Below are 24,218 nucleotides of genomic sequence, written 5' to 3'. Positions count from 1 at the left end.
GGCAGGGTTATTATAGATTAGAGATATTTGAGGTTTGTTTTTAAAATGTAGTTAGTTTTAATTAGTTTTCAGAGTGGTTCTGTTAGTTTTAGTTATTTTATAAATGCTTAGTTTTAGTTTAGTTTTATTTAGTTTCAGTATTAGTTTTAGTTCAAATAAAAAAAAGTTTTTTAATATTTTAAAACCACCATGGGAGCGATGTCATCTGAAGGGGTTTTTCTATTGGCTGCTGCTAGATTATGTCACTTCTGTGACACACTTTCAATCGTCCTTATCCCGGTTAATATCGAAATAAATCTACTTAAAATCACATTTAAAATCATCCCCAAAGGCTCATTCATTAAATGAATTATCAAAGACTGAGATAATTTGTATATAATTATAGATAGTTAGTTTTGTAAACATAAAATGTGGTTTTAGTTTACAAAACTAACTATCTATAATTATTTTATTTTTCGTTTTTTAAAAACCATTATCGTTTTTATTTTATTTCATTAACGACATTGTTTTCTGAATTTTAGTTTTAGTTTTTTTTGTTAGTTTTAGTTAACTAGAATAACCTTGTTTCCAGGCTACATTTCCCCCGCCATATCACAGGAATTATTATTATTATGTCAACAAGATTGCAAACTTCAAAAGCTACTGTTAAAATTAAAAACAATAATTTTCAAATATCGTCAACCTCTTAAAACAATTGCCTAAGTAAATTTTTTTTGCCTAAATCATCTCCTCATTATGCCAATGGTTAAATTTTTTGTATTTCCTGAAAAAATGACTTTTATATTAAGAAGGCGTCGATATCCTAATCATAACAGACATAGACCTAAGTTGGTATGTGTTTCGGTTTTCGGTTAAGCATTTGTTATTTTCTGTTTCGGGCAAACATTTTTATTTTGGTGCATCCCTAACATATATAAATATATATATATATATATATATATATAAATATATATATATATATATATATATAAAGCGTTAACTAATTCATTAATCACAAAAAAGTATCGCATCAATCATGTATTAACGCAGATTAATCGCACTATTAATTGTGACGACAGACGATCCTTTAGCTTGACAGCAGATGGTTACGTTAAACACGTAGCACAGGTTGTGTTTGAGCAATAAACATAACCACATGCTTTAAAGTAAAGAATTTGTTAAATGTTTATGTATGACATACAGAATATTTGTTCATGTCAAAATATTGGGGTCATTTTAAACTATGCAAGTAATTAATTGATTAGAAAAAGAGGAGGGTGAGTGCGTGCAGTGGATCAAAAAATGTTGAAGATGTCCTCATAAGATTAAATGTTTAAAAAAATTAACACATAATAGGTGCTCTTCAAATTTGGCGGACAAAAAATGTTGATTAAAAAAGCGAAAGAAGTGATTAATCAAAACTCTAAGATGTAATTAATCTGATTAAAAAAAATTAATCATTTGACATATATATATATATATTTTTTTAAATGGGCATTTAGAACTAAGGTTGGTGGATCAATGCCTTGTTCAAGTGCACCACATAATCAGCAAGCAGACTTGCATCTCTCCAACATAGTTGCCATGTATTTTTATTTGCAACAGGATTCAAAGTCGTTAAATATGATCTGAGATGCTCACTGATCTGCTTTCTTGTACAATATGCCGGGTCAGCCTTATCCAACTGATGTTTCTGTTCAAGGCATATTTTTCAGGGCAAGGGCTGCTTTATTTAAACTCCAAATTGGATAAATTAGGTGCGTTCAACTTCCACCAATGATCGTGTACCTGTTGCCTTGAGAGCGTCTTTGTATAAATCATTCACAGCACAGTAAATAACTGGCTCACACAAAAGGCTGGTACGTGAGCGAACACAATGATGAACCCTTTCACCCTACGCTGTCACTTTCCAGCTGTCGTATTTCCTCATTTCAACAAGGACTTTGCACTTGACTGCTCACTGTTTGCTCCTGTCAGCTGTCTGGTATTTGTGTTTGATTAGCTTTATTAATGAGAAATTACCAAGGCACCTGGACATCTATTTCTACAAATACAGAGAACATTTATACACTGCATGTCACTCCATTCAGCAAACATAATTGAGCCCAAGCAGTTCTTTTTGTTTTATTATTTAATACTGAAACTGGTCACTTAGTTTGAACGGATGAGACATTATTGTATTGTATTGTGACGACTGATACGATGTGGGCAAACCACAAGCCTGCTGTCCTGCAATTATGTGTTGTAATTGCGGCTTAGTTCAGATTCAGAACAATGTCACATTATTTAATGAAAACATGGTCTGCTTTGTGGTTGTGTGTGATCATGTAATGTTGTGAATGATTGCAACCCAGTTTGGGGGTTTGTGTCAACTATTTACCATACTTACCATACTATACATACTTACTGTGCCACAACATGGAGGTCTTGTATTACAGGTTTTCCCGCATGCCCACACATCAGAGCGCACACACATAGTCTACACTTGATTTGACACAAACACCCACTGGGTGTGGAAAGACTGCTTTTTATACCTGTGGTCTGCCTCTTCCCGTCTCACTGCCGTTCTTGTCTGGTTCAAGTAATGTGTCACTAAGCGGAGGCTGCAGCAGGCAACCAATATTGCTGACTTAGACGACTCGCTCAAGATGGCAGGAGAAAGTGTGCCTGAGGGTCCCGACCTGAAGGAGATGGGCGAGGAGGAACTGTGGGAACTCATCAATGATAATCGCCATCGGCTGTCCTTGGGGGTGCGGCCGTGCATCGTGATCCCGTACCTTAGGCAGGCCAGGGTGCTCACTGAGATGGATGAGGATGAGATCCTCTCCAGCCACAACCTCACCAATCGCTCAATGAGAACAAGTAAGACGCTGCTGCTGCTGCTTTTGTTCTTACTTGTAAAGTCCATATTACGCAATATTTCCAATCTGCTCTAGAATGCACACCTCATTTCCCTTTAAAACACAGACACACTCACTCTTAAATTATTATGACATGTAATTGAAGTTATTGCATAATGATATTATTATAGTCATACTACTGACAATATTCTAATTGTGCTTAGTTTTGAAATGTCAACCTCGGATTGCGTTGGCTAGTAACTCAAAGTAAAATGTTGTTGTTTTACTCATGTCTGAGGCCAGGTCGGCATTGCAAATGAGAATCTGTTCTCAATTTCCTTACCTGGATAAATACAAAATATTAAAAATAAATAAAAAAATAAACTCCTCCATGAGCCGTCACCTTACTGGTGTGGAGGGGTTTATGTTTATACTTAGAGCTTTATACCCGCACTCAGGCCTGGAGGTGGAGCTCGTTAGTGAGCGCCTGGTGGCCGGGCCTCAGCCCAAAAGGACAACGTGGGTCCCTCTTTCCATTTGCTCACCACCTGCGGGAGGGGTCATAGGGGTTGGGTGCATTGTGAGCTGGGTGGCAGCATGAGGCAGGGCTTTGGCGGTCTGAGGTCTCCTGACCTGGATTCGGGACGTTGTGAGTCGTTGGGTCAAATACTTCAGAGACTTCCTTAATGCCCCCGACACACCTTCCTTTGCGAAAGCAGATTCTGGTGACTTGGTGGCAAGGCCTGATGAAATCCACCCAGAGTTCTGGATGTTGTGGAGCTGTCCTTGTTCACATGTCTCTCCAACGTTGCGTGGACATTGGTACCTCTGGACTGGCAGACCAGGTTGGTGGTCCACTTTTTCGAGAATTGGGTGTATACCTACAGGGGTATCACACTCCTCAGACCTCCTGTTAAGGTCTATTCAGGGCTACTGGAGAGGAGCATCCGTCGGGAAGATCCAGAAAGAGCAGTGTGGTTTTCGTTCTGGCCATTGAATAGAGAACCAGTTCAACACCCTTGGCAGGGTCCTTGAGAATGCATGGGAGTTTGCCTAACCACTCTACATGTGTTTTGTGGACTTGAAGACATTCGATCGTGTCCCTCAGAGATTTTTATAGGGGTTGCTTCAGGAGTATGCGGTACCAAACTCTTTGATATGGGCTGTTCGGTCCCTGTATGACCATTGTCATAGTTTGTACATTTCCGGTAGTAAGTCTGATTCGTTTCCAGTGATAGTTGGGCTCCGCCAAGGTTGCATTTGTCATCGATTTTGTCTATAAGCTTAAACAGGCATAGAAGGGATCCAGTTTGGTGGCTCCTGTATTGCATCTTTACTTTTTGCAGAAGATGTGGTATTGTTGGCTTCTTCAAGCCGCCATCTCCAACTCTTACTGGAACAGTTTGCAGCTGAGTGTGAAGTGGTTGGGATGAAAATCAGCATCCATGGTCCTGAGTCGGAAAATGTTGGAGTACCCACTTCAGGCTGGAGATGAGATATTGCCCCAAGTGCAGGAATTTAAGTATATTAGGGCGTCTTTTTCATGAGTGAGGGGAAGATGTGGCAGGAGATTGACAGGCAGATCGGTGCAGATTCTCACAGATGGCCACAAGTTGTGGGTTGTGACCAAAATAACGAGATCCCAGATACAAGCGGCTGAAATGGTTTTCCACCACAAGATGTATGGGCGCTCCCTTAGAGTTGGCTGAGAAGCTCTGTCATCCAGGAGGGGCTCAGAGTAGAGCTACTGATCCTTCACAATGAAGGGAGTCAGATGAGGTGGCTGGGGCATCTAATCAGGATGCCTGCTGGACACCTCCCTAGTGAGGCCTCTTCCCACAGGGAAGAGGTCCTCGAAATGACACAGGATACTCATGAGAGAGCATGTCTCCCGACTAGCCTGGGAACACCTTAGATTTCCCTGGAAAGAGCTGGATGAAGTGGCTGGGGAGAGGGAAGTCTGGACTTCCCTGCTAAAGCTGCTGACCCTGCGACCCGAGCCCAAATGAAAGAAAAAGAAAGAAAATGGATGCATGAATAAATAAATAAAATTTGACAAAATATATACTGTAATGTACTCTCTTTTCTAGTTAGGGAATAAGAATGATGTGCTTGCAGGCCATATGATGGATTTGCTCCGGACCCAAGGTAGGAACGGTGCTGTGGCTTTGCTGGAAAGTCTGATGATCCACTACCCAACCCTCTACACTCATATTACTGGACGCAAGCCCAGCTCAGAGCCCTCAAGATTTAGTGGTTTGTTACCAAATGTCCTCCAGTACCAAATTAGTTCTATTTTCCGTTTTATTTTCCATATATCTGACTATGTCTCGGCTCTCTACCCAGGATTGATAAAGTATTCCGAACTGACTGAGTACCTTATCAGAGCAGTAACCGGGATGCAGGATGAGCTTCGGGAGGCTCGTTGCGAGGCTGAAAGAATGAGTGCTCGCTCTGCCTCGCTGGAATCTGAGATTCAGCAGATAATGGAGCGAGAAGAAAAGTCCAGAAGCCTTCTGTTGGAATATGAGCGCATACATCGACTCTTGTCTTCGCTGCAACGTGAAGCTACCCAATTGAAGAATGAGAAGTGTGACCTGTATGTACGCTATACTGCAGCCATCGAAGAGAAATCAGCTCTGAGTCTGCGCCTACATGACCTCAACTTGCAGGTTGGTAGTCATCACGATTGGTTTTGGTTTAAAAAAAAAAACACAGGCCTAAAATATTCCTGATCAAGGTTTCTGATCTCACTTGTAAAATGAATTGGGTAATTGCACCCCACAATTCAATGAACAACTTTGTTTGGTTTTGGGCCAACATTGCAAATTCGATAACATTCGTTGAGCAATACTGTCGCAGTTCAATTTTGAGCAGTTTTTAATGATAACTTTTAAAAATGTGATTAGAATGTCGCTTGACTACAGATACACGGCATCTAATAAACAAATGAAACCATGTTGCATGCTCACAAGACTGCCAAGAATGCAGCTCAAGTGCCAATCTTCTTAGATGATCAACTTGCTAAGGTATGTTTTCACTTACAAATAAAAAAAACACTGTGGGAATATTTGGCAATAAACTATGAATTATGATGATCTTGATGTGATATAAAAGCAATGCAGTGATAACCAACAACATCACCACCGTGGGTAACACTATAAATTACCCATAGGCTTCAACATGAGTTTGAATGGTTGTTTGACTTAATATTCCCTGACAACCAGCCCAGGGAGTACCCTATCGTTTCGCCAAAGTCAGCTGGTGTAGGCTACAGCTTACTTATGATTAGGGATGTTCAATACCACTTTTTTTCAGACTGATACCAATACTCAACTCTCGAGTACAGTGTTCCCTTGTTTTCCGCTTGGGTTAGGTTCCCAAAAATACTCACAATAAATGAAATCTGCAAAGTAGTTAGATTTATGTTTTACATTTATTATAAATGTTTTAAGGCTCTAAAACCCCTCACCACACAGTTCATACACTTTTTTCATCAAGTCGTTTACATTTTCTCACATTTAAACATTTTCAATATTCAAACCTTCATGAATTTTATAAAATAGGTACATTACTGTAAAAAAAAAATGCATGCAAAGTTGCACAAAAAAAAAATCTGCGATACAGCGAAGCCGCGAAAAGTGAACCGCGCTATAGCGAGGGAACACTCTAGTCACTGATACCGATACCAGTTACCAATACCACTAGCACATAAAATTTCCCCACACAAAATGACAGATAATTTTAAAGAAAGACCTATAAATCCAAATGTAGTTTTCGTTAAATTTGCAGGAAAGTAATAGCAATTTTCCATTCCTCTCATTTCTAATTTCTAGTTTCTGATTGTAAAACGGCCAGTAGAAGGCGGCCAATACTGGTGTTGGCCACCGTCGCAAGTACCAATATCTTCAAATAAGGCTGGTATTGGATACCGATACCTGGTATCAGTACTCGCCCAGTCCTACTTATGATCAGCGGCTCACCGGTATAGAAAATGGTTGGATGAAACATGACTGGCTGCAACTAAGACTAATAGTGACGAAACCATCACCATTTTTTTCATTTGTGTACCATTATTCACATCATAACTAGTGGTGCCCTGACAATAGAGAAAAATTAAAGCAATTGAATCTGCATTGCACTACATACACTATTTTGTTTTTAAAACAATGTTCAATGAGTCCCAGGCACACAAGGCTCATAAAAATAGACATAGACTTGATGTTTTTGTTGAAATCAGCACAATTCATAGATATATGGCACATTTTGACCTACATTCATTGATCAGGCTTGGTTCAGCAAACATTATAGTAAATCATCAGTGCAAAATATGTATTATGTTCATTATCCAAAGATGTCGGCATTTGGTTTGTTAAAACAAAGTCATGATGGTTGAAACAAATGAAATAATTCTTATAGCAGCTGATCATTAAACAATAAAACATTTTAAATTTGCATCTATATCTGTTGTTGATGAATTAATACTGTACCTTGAGATGAAACAATGTGATGTATCCCAAGATCAATATTCTCTCACCCCTAGTTAGAGTACCTTAAGTGATGGTTTATGATTCTTGTGTCCTGCGTGGTGACAGATATATCAACTGCAAACAGAACTGCAAAAGGCCCAAACAGAGAATGACTTCCAGAAACGGCGCTCTCTGAGAAGCGTGCCTTTAGCGGAGGCGTCTCAGCTGCAAGAGGAAGTCAGGAGTCTGCGCCGCCAGTTAGTCAAGATAGAGAAACTGAACCCAGTGAGGAAAAAACAATCATTCTATGAGAAGACACAACAATTTTAGCGGCCATGTTGGTATTTCATTGGCTCTCATTCTTTGTCAGGCTCATCAGGACATTCTGACTCAGGACCTGGCTGAAGCCATTGATAGCCAAGTGGAGCTTGCAAGTCAGCTTAGGTGTTATCGGGAAGAGAATGAACAGATGCACAGAGAGAAGCAAGAGGTGAGTTTCGTGATTCTGACTGTGAGATGGAAAATGTCATTCAGGATTCTGGGAGTTCTTGATTAGCAACTATGCACCTTAGGTCACAATGCCGTTGAGTCAGGCAGTTAACACTTGACTGCACAAGAATAGGGAGAACTTGTGCTACTTTGTCACCAGTTATACAGTGACTTTCTGTGTGTAGTTAAACATTGTCCTGACTTCAACATCAAACTGTGTGTGTGTCGATATAATTTCATATCATTGTTCAGCTTCTGGATCAAAATGAGTGTCTGGCCCTCCAAGTGCAGCAGCTGACCCTGGACTGTAACATGCACCAACAGAAGAGCACCGTGATCCAGAACCAGATGAGAGAGCTGCAGACAGAGAGACACCAAGTAAGAAAGAGAAAACAATTTAACCCTTTATAGGGCACCATAAGTTGAAATCAAAACCACACCCCCTCTTGAAGTGATAGAATAGTTTTAACACAGTCTAACCACCCATGAGAGTTTTTAACCCCTAAAATAAGTGTGCTACCTTACAAACGTGTAAGTGCCAAACTGCTAGGATATGCTCCAGCTCACCCGCTAGCCTAACAAGCGCTGTTAACGCTATTCCTTTTCAAATATATATAAACAAACTATGGAGTTGTATTTCGTCCCTTCACCAATCGACAGAAGGGCTGCTTAACAGCACGGAAATATCTTCCCGTCATCGACATCATTTAGTGTGAGGTGGTAATCTCTGCTGTTTTAGGTCAGTCTTTTCCTAGTTTTTGATATTATCGCAAGTATTTCAGTCTTTGCAGTGATGTGACACAACCAACCGAGGTTATTATAGTTTTCATTTGAGTTATTTTGTATTTGGTTTTGAGTTTTGTTATAGTTAGTTTTAATTATATTTAAGGACGGTTCTGTTAGTTTTTATTGGTTTTAGTAACCGGTATTTAAAAAATTATTTATTTTAGTTTAGATTTAGTTAGCTTCAGTATTAGTTTTCTCTTTCTTTTTTAATGTGTATATTACCTGTGTGCAATATTTAATAAACACGATGGTAAACTGATAAAAGTAACACATTTCTTACCTAACGTTGCATTTCGGCTGAGTTAAATGAAAAAGCAGGCAAGCCAAGCCATTGAACCCAAAAGTCAAGCAGACAAAACTGTCGTTTTGAAGCGACATCATCTGAATGAGCTTTTCTATTGGCTGCTGCCAGATGATGTCACTTTTGTTTGACACACTTTCAAATGTCCTTATTCGAGTTCATATTGAAATAAATATACTTAAAATCACATTTAAAGTAAACCACAAAAGCTCTTTTATTCAATTAATTAACAAAGACTAAAACAAAATATTTTTTGAATTTTTGTTTATTTCGTTAATTAAAATAACCTTGCAATCAACCATGAATAAATGAGCTTGAACAGAATTGGAAAAATAAAACTTTGCAAACACTGTTGCACAGACTGTCTAGAAACAGATGCAGGTGATAGATCTGTGGTCAGAGCAAACCAGCCTGCCTCTCGACTCTATCACCACAGAGTGCAGCTTGACCACACTCACAAGATATGACTGCAATGTGTGCCTGTATACAGGTATGCAAGTACAGTATATCATGTATGCAAATGATACAGTTGTATTTGCTCATGGTTGTTCCAAAGATATTATTGCAGCCAAACTCACTAAAGCAATGGGTAATGTTACTACATGGCTGCAAGAGTGCTGTCTACAGCTGAATGTCTCCAAAACAGTCAGCATGATTTTTTTTAGTAAAACCAACAACAATTCCCATGATCCTGATATATGAGTTTCAGGCAAAAACCTGACTGTTAATCAATATAAATATCTTGGACTGTTGATTGACTCTAACTTTTCCTTTAAAGCTCATGTTGACAAATTATGTAAAAAAAAAAGTTAAGTTAAGTTTCGTTCAATCAGGAATGGAATGTCTGCTGAGGCTGCAAAAATCTTTTTACACTCTATGATTTTTAGCCACCTTAATTATTGTTTAACGAGTTGGTCTCAGGCTTCAACTAGCACAATGAGACCAATCGAAATATTGTATAATCAAGCCATCAAGGTTTTGGACAAAAAAACAAGTCATTACCATCACTATAATATATTAGTCAAATGTGGTTTTCTAAATTGGACTGATCTTCATAAGTGTGCAGACTTGTGCTTGATTTATAAGGAGACTCACAATTTAGCCCCAGCTACATTATCCAAGTTTATCATTCAGAGAAATAACAGTGAGCGTGTGACGAGGGGACTTGCGAGAGGACATTTTTTTATCCCTCTGCGTAAGAGCACCTTCAGTCAGTCCGCCTGGTCTGTGAGAGGGGCCAGGGAATGGAACTCACTACCAGATCAGATTAGATAGATAACAACATATGAGGCTTAGACTAAACATTTGAAAAAGTGGCTTATTGATTCATATACTTGTCAACACTAAAATACACTGAATATGTTGTGTTGTTATGTGTATTTGTTATGTACTGTATTGTTTCTATTCTTAACAGCAAAGTTATTCTTAGTGTGTCAGGACCTGTTTAGTCCAATTATGTGTTTTTTCCAATTGTGTGTCTACGCTGTACTCCTATTTTTGTATTTTATTGCTTTTTTAACATCATGGCCAGAGGACTACAGATGGAAAATAGCCCTCTGACTAATTCTGGCTTTTTTAACTCCTGAATTTCTATGTGTTCTATTAAATTGCACTGTCCCTTTTTAAATAAATCAAATTCAAATTCAATGTAATGGCTGGAACGGTGCTGTTAAACATGAGTAAACAGTTGCAGTCTTGTAAATAGTTGCAAAATTCTGATTCTTTGTAAAATCTCAAAAAGTAGTCTTCAGATGTGAGCAGGTGTAAGATTTTGAGTTTTCCAAGAGTCTTTTCCAAATCTTCTGATGTAGTTAGCATAACATGGAATAGGATGCCTGTTCAAAAGGAAAATAATATATTTTAATGTCTATTTTACCATTAGTAGCATTTAATTTCTTTCTTTTTGAACAGTACATGTATTTTTATTTTTTGTCTGTGAACAAGCCATTTAATTTTTCCAGATTGTGTCATGAGCCAGATGATTGACAGTACCGCCCCCACGCAAAGCTCTGCTGAGCCAAAAGTTAAAATTAGCAAACAGCATAACGTCAGCTTCTGTTATGAGCCTCGTACTAAAATTGACACATGTAATTAGACTTGGTGATGAGTGAGAATTACGGGAAGACGCAGTCTGCAACAACTTCACATTTGGGGCGATTGTGTTTGCGCAAGTGAATAACACCTGCTCTGACTACAGCTGGGAAGGAGGCAAGATTCTCCGATGACGCCAGAAAAAGTTGCTAAATTCGTCATGGGTCTTTTTTTTTAATGTCACCAAACGGGTCTGAATATATACAAACTAAAGCAACAATTTTGTTTTACCCTTTAGGACATGGGGCTTCAGCACACAGGGAACAGGTTGAATAGTGGCTACTTTCCATGAGACAGTACTACTTCCTCAAAACAAGTGGATTTTTAGTGAACATATAACGAGAGGGTGAAAAGTGCACACACAAAAATACTGATGCTTTGGGCTACTTTGACAAAAAAAAATGTCACAACAGTTTTAAATGTCAGTGGGGGGAAAAGTGCAATATATATTGTTAAGATTACCAAATAGGGCCCCTTGCCAATATAAGTGTGTGAACATAACAAAAGCTAGACACATGCCAAACCCAGAAAGACATGAGGAATGGACTCATTCAAACTAATCGATTATGAGACGTGTGTGTGTGTGTGTGTGTGTGTGTGTGTGTGTGTGGGGGTGTGTGTGTGTGTGTGTGTGTGTGTGTGTGTGTGTGTGTGTGTGTGTGTGTGTGTGCGTGCGTGTTAACGCTGAATTGCAATGGTTTCTGTGCTTTTTAGGCATACCTTTCCAGAAACGAGGCCCAGACTCAGATTGCCTGCATCCTGGCTGAGAAGGACATCCTGAGGTCTCAAATGATGGAGCTCCAGGAGAGAGCCTTTATTGTGAATGCCAAACACAGCAAAGAATGGCAGAGCTCTAATGTAATTTGGGGCCAAAAATGCACTGGCACACAGAGAAACGGAATTTCTAATGACATTTCTTTTTTTTTTCTCCCCCAAGGAGAGGGGAGTTGGCTGGCAGTGCCCTATATCCAGCTCTGAAGATTCATCATTCCCAAACAGACGCAGACTTCGTCGCATGGAAGCAGTTAGTCCTTTGTCACGGAGTTCATTTACACCAGAGGTATGTAAATCAAAGTTGTTAAGTTACTGTCAAAATTGGCATCGCTAAGGAGAGCATTTGAAAGCTTTTACAGACAAGGATTGTCTAAAAATATTTCCTCGTTCACAAGCGACGTAATAAACGTTCAGTGGCTTCACAATAGTGAGCAGTCTTTTGACACTGACATCTTTTCATATTTCTGGTTCATTGCCAGGTTTTGGCACTTCTAAAACAATTGTGACTATTTTTTTTACAAACACAACATAATAGACAGATACATCAAGTAATGTAAAGCAATATATACAAGACATCTTTACAAAGACAATAATGCACCGTTTTGACGATCAGAGACTCAAATTGAATGATTTAATTTAATGCACTCTAGAAACAGAATTATTGAACCAACTCAAGTCTAAAAAAAATGTTAACCAACATGATTGAATTACTTTTTAGAGTGTGGCTGATGTGTTTATTGTTATTGTAGTTTTCTGTTGTGTCAAACTCTACTACATCATAATTGGGAGGTGGGGATTATTTTGCCTTTGCTAGCCTCATACGTAAGTCCAAATATTCGTCATGAAGTAAACATTTGGCTAAATTAACACCTCACTTCACTTCACTCTAATTAAGCACTTCTAAATTTAACTATTTTGATCACCAGCCAATGTGGCTGGTAAGTTACCAGTGGTAACGCTCTAAAGTTACCAGCCAATCAGAATTTCTACCAGCCATTTTTTTCGTTTTTACTTTAGCTCCGCTGTTTTAATCTACCCCCCTCACATTATCTACCTGTATGTTCGTTTATCACACATGTGCGTATTAAACGTCATTACGTAGCATTACGGCACAGTATTTACTGGAAATGTAGCAGTCACTGCCAAAATGACCATGAACAAAACAGTGTAGAGTATTGAGAGTTGGGCATTGTTTGAATTTGAACACTTTCGGTTCCAAACTATTCTCAATTTCAATTTTATTTGGGGTGCCTAAACTATAGGGCCATTCATTTTTAGCAGCTGAGAACATGGACTGAAATAACATTTAACACAGCCGTAGTATTTACCTGCATTGTACTATGGTAATTACCGACACAGAGTGGCAAGTCCGCAAGTCGGGACAACAGAAAGAGTTTGACAAATTTATTGTTTTACTTTACTACCTAGCTGTTCCTACCCCCAAACTCCATGATATATACTCTATTAAAATTAATGTAGTTTTGCTTCACATATCTTTACCTACACTGATGAATTGGTTTGGTGGTAAATTAAAGATGTCAAAGCAGCCACCTTTGATTTTTCCATATGTATGATTTAAATAGCTTCTTTTTTTTTTCTTTTTTTTTTACTTTAATGTGAGTTGTTTTTATCTAGTACAGTATTAGTATCAAATTTATGAAATTAATGTAAAAATTATTAAATTTTTGACTTTTCAGTAGAACTTTATATTTCAAAACCTCATGAAAACAAATTCTCACATGAGTGTAATTAATGCAGATGAAAACAGACGCTCGGTTTAGAACATACTAAACATATGCTAATGTTAGCTGATTATTTGCATTTGAGTTGACCCATTGTTTAGTTATTAGATGCATATTGGCAGTGTATTTTATTATTACTCTGAAGTACAGTACAGTGCACTGCAGGCTGAGGCTGAAGCAACACACCTCTTTGTTAACTTCAACACATCATGCCACATCCTTTGCAAAATACAATCTTATTGTAAGTGTAGCACTGAAGCTACTCTTTAACAAGGGTAAGGCACACTTGTGATCGGCACCGGCCGGTGCTCCCGCGCGAGAACATGACACGGGCATGTGCACACTTCTCGCGGCCGTGGCTCAGAGTGTAGAGACGGTTGTCCAGTAACCAGAAGGTTGGCTGTTCAATCCCTGCTCTCCCCAAGTCATGTGTCATTGTGTCCGTGGACAAGGCACTTCACACATATTACCTCCAGTGCTGATCACACTGGTGTATGGAAGGTGCGAATGTTTGGTGGTGGTCGGTGTGGCCGACATGTTGAATCGGCGTCTGGGCATTTGATCACTGTGATTGAATGTTAGCTAGCGAATCAGCGTGACAACGCGGATAAACAGTACTCAACTCAACTTTATGGTTTTTCAGGACAGCACACGTGAATATTAAAGTCCCCCATTAAGAGGATATGATCATATTTCAGGATGATTTCGGTAAAAAGATTTGCAAAGTAGTTTAAAAAGTCCTTGTATTTTGGAGGTCGGTAAATGACACAGCACAGCACAGTGACAGTTTGGCAGGCACCTTCAAAGAAGGTGGCTTTAAAGCTGTGATCGATGTGGTAAATAGACAGTTTACATTAAAAAAAATATTATTATTATTTTTTTTTTTTAATAGTCGCCAGTCCTCCACCTCGGCCTGACGTCTTCGGAGTGTCCAAGTAAGCACAGCCAGGCAGTACTAATTCAATCATAGCGGTGGAATGCGACAGTCCAGGTCTCCGTCAGGCAGAGGAAATCCAAGTTGTTGAAAAGAAAAAACTTCCTCACAATAAACGTTTTGTTTGTCAATGACCACGCATTTAACAGCGCGATTCTTGTGCGAGCAGCAGGGGTGCATGGCCCTTCCGTCCGGCGGTCTCAAGGAAGCTCCTTCAGAAGCTGGAGGTCGGCATCATGTCCAAAACGCGAAAGGCAGCACGGTCGAAGCTTTTCGGGTGAACCGACTATCGGTATCAGCCAGGAGTCGACAGGGTCCAGGATACGCCACAACACAGTACATCCATGCATTCGGGAACGAGAAGGAGACGAAGCTTGTTCCAGCGCACGTTTTCGCTTCACCAGCTGGCCGCCGCGTTTACCCCGGCGCCTTTGTCAATAGCGGCATGAGTTGTTTACCTTTTTATATCCCGCTCCCGTAAAGAGGTTGCCGGTTGCCTTTAGGAATAATGACTACCGCCCCCGATGGTATGGAGGGGAATTACTTCTCGTGCATGCGCTAAAGGTACGTAATAGTCGGTGCGGTGTGTATACTATTTACGTCATTTATATACGCGACATGTCGACGTCTGCGCTGATGCCACAGTGGATAGGCGTCGGTCATTTTTGGCCGACGTCGGATTGGTGTATCTAGGCCTTTAGACTCACTAACATATTTCAAATCCATTCTCAAAACTCATCTGTTTAGACAAGCCTACTCTGTCCATAACTGCATCGTCTTTTTTATTTTATTTTAGTCTATTTTATTTTATGTTGTTCTTAATATTGTATTTGTATGCTTTTAACTGTTGTTGTAAGGTGTCCTTGAGTGTCCAGAAAGGCACCTATAGATAAAATGTATTATTATTAACATTTATCTTGAAGGTTGAAGATCCGTTGGCAAGTGTCCGATCCAGAAATGTAGAGCCTCCCAGTCCGCAGTCTCTCCGCGAAAGAGAGGTAGCGCTTTATGAAGACAGCAGGTAAGTGTGGTTGTGTGAGTAATATGTTACTGTGTTTCAGTTATTTGAAAGTAAACTATTAGCTCAATGGCCCTTGACAAAGATAAAGACACCTGAAGGGGGCTTGTCTTCAGCATGCCTTGTCTATAATGGCAAAGCAACCAGTCAGTGACGTTGTGAGAAAACAATTGACTTCACTCTCTAAACATTAACAATGTGATCATCCTGGCCTGTGAAACCTGTCTGAGTTGTTGCAATTGCCTCAATTTCAGCATGCACGTGTGTATAATTGCACTCTATTGTATGAAGTTGAACATCATTGTTTTCGTGTGTGCACGCGTGCATAAATTATTGCTGTGTATGTGTTGACAGAAAAAAATCAGATACAGATGTTTTCTTGTTTTGTAGCCTGGAAACAGTGGAGACTGATGATTCCTCATTGGATGACTTTGAAATCCTCCCCAGGGGTGTGTTCTGCACATCTACTTTCCTTAGTTAAGTGTATGTTTTTGTGTGGAAGATCTCAATCCTGTTTCTACATGTGCCCTGCAATTGCCTGGCAACCAGCCCATGGTGTATCCCATCTCTCGCCAAGTGGGGACAAACGAGAAAAACAACATTGTTTTGAAATGTTCTCCATTTATTGTCATGGGTTTTCAACGTTTTCCTTCTACAGTAACCAAGAAAGGCTTTAAGTGACATATTATCACAGACACTTTTTTTTTTAAAGTTATTTCAGAGGGAAATAACCTTGCCAAATCATTCATGTCAATCAATCATGTCATCTCTTTTGTTCAGTGTTGAGTGAAGACAATATCAAGACCCCATCAAGACAATATGCTCCTGGTGGGACCAAAAACGCATACAGGTGAGGCAATCCTACATCCAACAATACTATAAAGATGATCTATGATTTTGGGGTGGGGGATGGGGGGGACTGGATTCTTTCTGGTCATCATTTTGTCTATCCAGTACCCATGCGACATACTGCTGCGTTCGGCACTCCCCTCCCCCTCCCCTCCCCTCCCCTCCAGCCTTGAAGGAGTGGAACCTAAGAGCTTTTAGAGTGGGGTTGGGGGGTTACTTTTAAAATGTAATCCATTACAGTTACAAGTTACCTGCTAAAAAATGTAGTTAGGAATGTAATCCAAGTACCATAATACTAAATTAATGTAACTAGATTACTTTTGGATTACTCCAATATTGAGTGTGCTCATGAAGACAAAATAAAAATAAATATCACCACAATATATATTCTATACAATGTGCCCCTGCTATTTGCGGGTGATAGGCATCTGGACAGCCTACAAATAGCAAAAATCCTAGTGTAATTAAAAAGCATGTAGGCTATTGATTGATTGATTGATTGTTTGATTGATTGATTGTTTGTTTGATTGATTGATTGATTGAAGGCCATATGCTGTTTTCTAACTGTCACTGAAAGCAACCACACCTCACAGTTAGATAGATAGATAGATAAATAGATAGATAGATAGATAGATAGATAGATAGATAGATAGATAGATAGATAGATAGATAGATAGATAGATAGATAGATAGATAGATAGATAGATAGATAGATAGATAGATAGATAGTCATCCAATGAGGATGACGATTTGTGACATCAACTGCAAAATGAACTTTTATCCCAGTCATAAGTTTAGCTGTGTATATGTTGTGTATGATGTTTAAATAGTGAATTGGTGGGAGGAAGATTTGTTAGGAAGGTGTAACTCACATTATGGTTGTAGGCTAGCGGGCTAGCTAGCAAGAAGCTACAGCGCGTAGCATGCCGCTGGATTCTCAGTTCAAACTTTCGCTCCGAGTAAGTACCAGTGAATACCGGTCGCCATTTCCTCCTCCCGTCCGTGAAGCTTTTTCAAACTGGTCACGACTAGTCAGTTCGTTCCCACTTCCCCGACATGTAGCAACGGTCCCACCTGCGCGGGCGTGCACGCGCTCTCTCTCTCTCTGTCCTTCTATCTCTCTCTCTCTCTCTCTCTCTCTCTTTCGCACGCTCTCTCATCGTAGAAATTGTAATCCCTCCAAGTAATCCCCATTTTTAATAAATGTACCTGTAATCTGATTACATATTTTTTCCTGTAACTGTAATGGAATACGGTTTAAAAAAAATTGCAATCTGATTACGTAACGGCGGTACACGTATTCCGTTACTCCCCAAGCCTGCATACAGGGCAGATGCCCGGTGTGCCGGCGTTTTTTGAGGCCGATGCAGTGCTTTTAATTTTTATTTTCCTCCATTTTACCTCAAGAAACTGGCCCACAATTTAGAGTGACCAACCCATTAATCAATTTCGAACATCAACAATAAACTGAAACAACATCAGTCAATACCACCTCGCTTTCTTTATTCCCATTTGACATGCAAAAGCCGTGCAGTGTATCATTTTGTCTCCTTTTTCGCTGGTTCTAGTATAGATTGCAATTGTTTTGCTTTGCTCGGCAGAGAGTGAGCATCCATTATGCATCACTATGTAGAATGCTTTGTGACAAAAACAATGGTGGCGTATGTACAAATAAAGTTTCTACAAAATGCATTACACTGGAAATTATTTTTGAAGAATGAATCTCATAATTATGTTAATACCAACCAAATAAATCATATGGATCAAACTTGTCAGTACAGTGGGGGTTCCTTTTAAGCCCGCATCTCACATGAGCGGCTTGCGAAGGTGCGCACACTCGGCTTCCTTCAATGAAAACGTTTTCAATTTGTTCGAAATTTGATGGCGACAAGAAAAACGGTTTAAGAGTATAAACTGGGTTTGAGAGTTTTTCCTCACCAGAATGCTCTTTTACCTAGCCGGTCATTACAGTATAATTTTTAAGGTGTCTCTGTGTGCATGTGCTTTTGTCTGTGTCCTGAGCCAATGGAGGGAGTAGTTGTTTTTAATTCATGGAAAGCGCTTTGGTTCCATTTCATGCATGAAAACCTCTGTACAAATAAAGTTGATTGTACAAATTAAATCACATTTGCTTTCTTTTCCTTTTTCATCTAACCTTTCACCAGCCTGGATAAAAATTCCATACCCCTATTCCTCATGCGTTCTCGTCCAAAAGCCGTGCGCATTAGTGGACGCGTGGTCACCATTGCCTTCCAGGGAGGAACACTGCTAATTCAGATTGCAGTGGTAGGGGGTAATAAGACTGGAGTATTTGTGCATGAAGTAACAGAAGGGAGTGCTGCACATACTGTGGGTATCACTCATGGAGCACAAATAGTGGAGGTGAGAGAAGTCTATTTGATGGTACGAATTATGGTGTGTGAAGTTGTCTGAAAAACCACTGATCATCTGCAGGTGAGATACCAACAGGACGAGAGAGCTCTCCGGATGGTGCTGGAGGATTCCACCCTAGAAGAAGCTCTGTGGGCACTTGCCCAGGTCACGGGTCTCTGCCATCTCTCTTTGCGTCCCAGGCAAGATGGTACGTCCAACAGCACGTGCTTGAAACCTGCATTCTATACTACTTCCCTTGCAAAGATTTCTCCAGAACTCCAAATCACGATGTACAAACCGAAATTTATGGAAGTTTGGATATTGTGTAAAATGTAAATACAACGGAATACCTCGATTAATAAATCCTTTCCAACTCATATTGAATTGAATACACTTAAAAGACAAGATATTTAATGGTCAAACTGATGAACCCGGCAACAACGCTCAATAAGCATTTGAAAACTGTTGAAGCTTTGTTGGAGGAATTATTTCACATTCTTGCTTGATGCACAACTTAAATTGCTCAAGAGTTTGGGGTCTCCATTTTCATATTTTGCACTTCATAATGTGCCACACATTTTCAATGGTAGACTGGTCTGGGCTGCTACCATCAAAAATCACTTGGATGGCAGCATATGTGTCTTCAAAACCTGTATATACCTTTCAGCATGAATGGTGCCTTCATGTGCAAGTTACCCGTCACATAGGTACAAAGACACCCCAATACCATAATAGATTATGACTTTTGAACTCTGCATTGATATTGGTCCCTTTTCCTCTTTGGCGCAGAGGACACGATGTCCATGATTTCCAAAAACAATTTGAAATGTGGACTCATCAGAGAACAGCACTTTTTTTTTTTGATTCAATCAGATGAGCTTGGGCCCAGAGAAGCCAGAAGCATTTTTGGGTGTTCCTGATACACCGTATGGCTTTTGTGTTACATGGTCTAGATTTAACTTGCATTTGTAGATGTAGCGACAAACTATGTTAACTGACAATGGTTTCCTGATGTATTGCTGAGCCCACGTGGTAATATCCTTTAATTACATAATTCACATAATGGAAGGTCACAGGCATTCAATGTTGGTTTTAGGCCTTGCCGCATGCGTGCAGAGATTTCTCCAAATGATCTGATGCTCCTATTATACACAATCATGGATCTCACCTGTTTCCAATGAACCTGCAACGTTCGAAACAGGTGTTTTTTTTTAAGCATTGCTGAATTTTTCAGTCTTTTTTTAATAAATTGTTTTGCCGGTGTCCCAACTTTTTGGGGGGAAACATGGTGCAGGCATCAATATCTGATAGAATATTTGCAAAAACACAAAACAAAACAAAAACACAAAACAAACAATAACCTTCATCAGTTTAAACATTAAATATATTAAAGTTGTGGTGTATTCAATTGAATATAAGATAAAGGATTTGCAAACCATTGTATTGTTATTATGTAAGTTTAAAACAAATGTCCCAACTTTATTGGAATTGGTGTTTGTACTGTATATTATCTATAAATCAAGATAAAGCACTTATGTCCATACTAACAATACAGGGACGGTAATATAGCTAAATCAATCTATTTGAGTAGATATCATGCAGTTGCTTTCAATACTGTCAGTTAGTTTGTATTACAGCATTTAAAATAGCTACATTCACTATTTACTGCCAATCTGAAAGTTCATTGTGGCCAATCGTCAATAACCTTTGCCTGTTTTGTTTAATGTGTCACCCAAATATATTCATCTAGTCAGAGGAATGTACTACTATGCAAATTTAGATCAGGTAAATGTTTATGAATGTTGGGTGGATACATTCCCAACACAGACCAAATACAGTGCAATGCTTCCTACACCACTTTGTTTTTGCTAATTGTTGACGACACTCACTGTGATTTAGCTAATATGAAACACCGTGCAGAAACACATGTCAACAATTACATCAATTGCCTTTTTCAATAATATTTGTGGGCCAGAGCTTCTCCCTCCCTTGACGATGAATACATATTTAATAATGCAACTCAGTAAATGTAAAAAAAAGAAGAAAAAAGAGAAAAGAAGATTTTGTGTCAATCGTGAATTACTATTATTGATGTGTGTACTCAAGCATTTTACAAGACAGTGTTTTTCTCTGCCTATTATACAGACTATGAGGCACTGGTTCAGCAATTGCAGAAGAGTGAGATGTCATCAGGTGACTCTTTCTATGTGCGTGTCAACGTGACCATCCCAGCAGGTCCCAAAGGGACACTGACTGTGTCCTGCAATGACATTCTACATGTAACCAACACACGCCCGGCCGACACTGAAGACTCGTGGTACGCTAATCAAGTTCATCCTTGCCAGCTTTTGGCCCTCCATAGTGGATTAGTACCCAACTACTACAGGTATTTATGAGCCATATGCTCAAGGTGAGGACATTAAGCTTTAATATCACTTACTCTGCTTCTTGATTTGCTGATACCACAGAGCACAGCGTCTTCTTATTCGTGCTATTGAAGAAATGAACCTTCAAATGTCAAAGTCTCAAAAGGTGAGAGTGACTGCATATGGAGTGCAATTGCACAGCTCACTGGTGAATATTTCCCTATTCAGGAATGGCACATGGAGACTCAACATTCTCAGAAAGCAGTGAGGATTGTCAGCACTGCTCGCCAGGGCCGAAACCCCCTCTGGGTCAGCGTAGAGAATGAAAAGAGCAAGAGCACAGAGTCGGGTACAGAAACATATTCCTCTATAACCGTGGGTTATTTATACATGCAAAATGAATAATCATTTCCTGCATGAAAACACTGTATATTCCCTCAGACCTAGATAAAACATCGGCCCCCAGAAGTTGTCTAACCCTCATGCCCTATACACCGGTCACACCACACTTCCCACCCATCTGTCGACCAGTCCTCTTGCTACCATCCATCCTGGGACGCATCCTGGATAAGAAGGTGGCAGGGTTGCAGGGTTTTGAGCTCTGTATACCTGGTAAGAGAAAGTCTGCATTATTGGATTTGTTTAAGAACAGAGCAAATAGCAAATAGATTACTAACAGTTTAAAGGGTAACTCAACACAAAATTCACCTTTTTTTAAATATAGCTGATAAACTGTATCAACTGGTGTTTACTAATGCTGTTTACAGGTCATTATTTTGACATTTAAATACATGTTTGATTAAAGCTTGAAATTGGGGCAAAAAACGTGTTTGGTGCCATCTTAAGGTTAAACACGGATGGATGGATGGATGGATGGATGGATGGATGGATGGATGGATAGATAGACGGATAGACAGACAGACAAGTGTTGTTGCTGTTGCTCTTAATTCTTCTTCATTGAATTACAATACTATGTAAGCAAAAAAAACAACATGGTGTATGTTTATTGCAGAGATGTTGAGCTCCAGTGATCATGCAGCCCGACTGCAGAAGTCGGAGCTCCTGGAGGAGTGTGAGCAGGGAAGAAACTGCTGCTACACCCTTCAGAGTGTGGAAAAAGTCATGAAGAAGGTCAGTGTGTGTCTATGTATGCATGCATGTAGATTGCAATTCTTAGGCTGACTGAATCGCAAACATGTACTGACTTCAAGGCTTTGAGTGTATTTAGGAACTAACTGGTGAACAAACTAGTAATGCTACGACTGAGGAGCATAAGCTCTACAACACGCGTTTTTTTTGTATTTTTTGCAGTTATTAATAAGCAAAACAAACAACAGTCCAAACATACAAGCATAATATCCATGTTGGTTCGTTGTGGTGTGGCGTGGCTCAGGTGGTAGAGTGCTGCCAATCCTTCTGTGGCTTTAAGAGGACGCTCACACTGGGGAAGTTGTTCCATAAGCAGGAGTGCAGTTCCAAGCACCAATACTGAGCTTACAGTTCCCAAGATGACCGTTCCCAATTAATAGCCACCCTTAAGTTCCACTGTATTTTTTGTCTCCTCATCCTACAGGGTATTCATTGTGTATTGCCACTTGGGCTGGACTGTGTACGTCGTCTGCACAGGGCGGAGATCTTCCCTATTATCATCTTCATTGGCCAGTCAGCACGTAGTGCGCGCAAACTCAGGTACGTTCTTCCTCCTCCATACAAAATATGACAACCAAGAGTAGACAGAGCATTTTCAGAAATTAACTTAATGATTAATTGATACTAGGTGTCAGGTGATTAATTTTTTTAATTTTTTTAATTAATCGCATGACTGCAATAACTAAAACACAATTAATAGCAAATGAATTGCGCATTTTATATCTGAATTCTAAATTTACAATAAAATATTTGTTTTCTAATATTTCATACTTTTGTTAATATAAAAGTGTGGAGAAATGTTAACCTAATTGAAATATGGTTGCATTTTTTAGTCATTGATACAGTAATTTCATAACAATTCATAAAATTGTTTGAAAAGTAAAAATATGTACTGCACTGTAAAAAACAAAGCAAGTGTGACATTGATTTGTGTTGGTCATTTTTCTGTCACTGCAGGGCATAATTGCAATGGTGAGAGCTCAGTGCATTTTTCTTTTCATATTAAGAGCTGACTAACTCATGAACTGTGTAATGGTATCAATTTGATACTATTACACAGTTCATAGGTTATAATAAAGAGAAACAATATAAATAAAAGCACATTTGTTATTTAAATGCATGTTTACAAAGTTGAGTGAGTCTGCGTTTCATAAATTACTTACAGTTTTAATTTTCAAAATAGTTTCATTGTAGTTTGTAATTTTTTAATTAAAATTATAATTCTAGGTCACTCCTTATGGATTACAATACATAGTACTAAGTATAACAATGCACTAGTGCTGCCTAGTGGGGAAGTTAGTAAATTCAGGTTCATCCATGCATCCTGTCTGTCCATCCATCTCTCTATTTCATTGAGTGTCAATTGTAAGTGTGTAGTATGTACACAAATATCTACACCCTAATGAAGCTTATACCCAAAAAGTGACTGATTGACCACCCAACTTTTAGGTCAAAGCTTCACCGTCTCAACTGGTCTGAGGAGCATCTGCTGGTGTGTTCCAGAAGCGAGGAGACGCTGCTGGACAAACTGCCATGTTTGTATCACCGCATGGCTCCTGACTCATGGTGTGATCAAACCTCACTACTGACCAGGTTGCGCACAATCATCTCGGAGGAGCAGAGGAAGATTGTGTGGGTGGAGCCTGACCTGTGGTGAAAGGAAAAGTAGACAGAAGAATTTAAATCTGTATTTGCTTAAGATTATTACAAACTATTTGTAAGCATGCGTATGTATCTATATATATATAGATATATATATATATAGATATATATATATAGATATAGATATATATATAGATATAGATATAGATATATACATATAGATATATATAGATATATATATATAGATATAGATATATATATATATATATATATATATATATATATATATATATATAGATATATACATATAGATATATATATATAGATATAGATATATATATAGCAAATTTGCAAAAAATAAACTCAGAAATTTGCCACTTTTTAAATTGGCAAATTTGCAAGAAAAAAATCTGTCAGTCGAATCTGCTGCTCTCAGTCATTCACTTGCATTTACCT

The 24,218-nt window shown here is 39.0% G+C and overlaps 1 protein-coding gene across 2 annotated transcripts; it reads left to right on the top strand.

Annotated features, from left to right (window-relative positions):
• Positions 1-2,519: 2,519 nt before the first annotated feature.
• On the top strand, positions 2,520-23,891 carry card14 (caspase recruitment domain family, member 14). Of its 2 annotated transcripts, none has more exons than XM_086081688.1 (20): positions 2,520-2,841; positions 4,938-5,075; positions 5,166-5,491; positions 7,415-7,573; positions 7,659-7,778; positions 8,030-8,155; positions 11,670-11,813; positions 11,893-12,015; positions 15,329-15,426; positions 15,814-15,872; positions 16,204-16,273; positions 18,438-18,654; positions 18,727-18,853; positions 20,791-21,031; positions 21,114-21,177; positions 21,240-21,360; positions 21,453-21,623; positions 22,024-22,142; positions 22,585-22,700; positions 23,610-23,891. In XM_086081688.1, the coding sequence occupies exons 1-20, from the start codon at positions 2,628-2,630 to the stop codon at positions 23,815-23,817; spliced, it is 2,961 nt and encodes a 986-aa protein (XP_085937814.1). In that variant the 5' UTR covers positions 2,520-2,627; the 3' UTR covers positions 23,818-23,891. The 2 variants fall into 2 exon arrangements, with proteins under 2 accessions (XP_085937814.1, XP_085937813.1); XM_086081687.1 differs by having other exon boundaries at positions 15,814-15,899.
• Positions 23,892-24,218: the final 327 nt, after the last annotated feature.

This window comes from Leptonotus elevatus, chromosome 8 (genome assembly GCF_054856555.1).
Source record: "Leptonotus elevatus isolate MCC_2025b chromosome 8, RoL_Lele_1.0, whole genome shotgun sequence".
NCBI lineage: Eukaryota > Metazoa > Chordata > Actinopteri > Syngnathiformes > Syngnathidae > Leptonotus > Leptonotus elevatus.
This window is presented reverse-complemented; position numbering and strand designations above follow the sequence as displayed.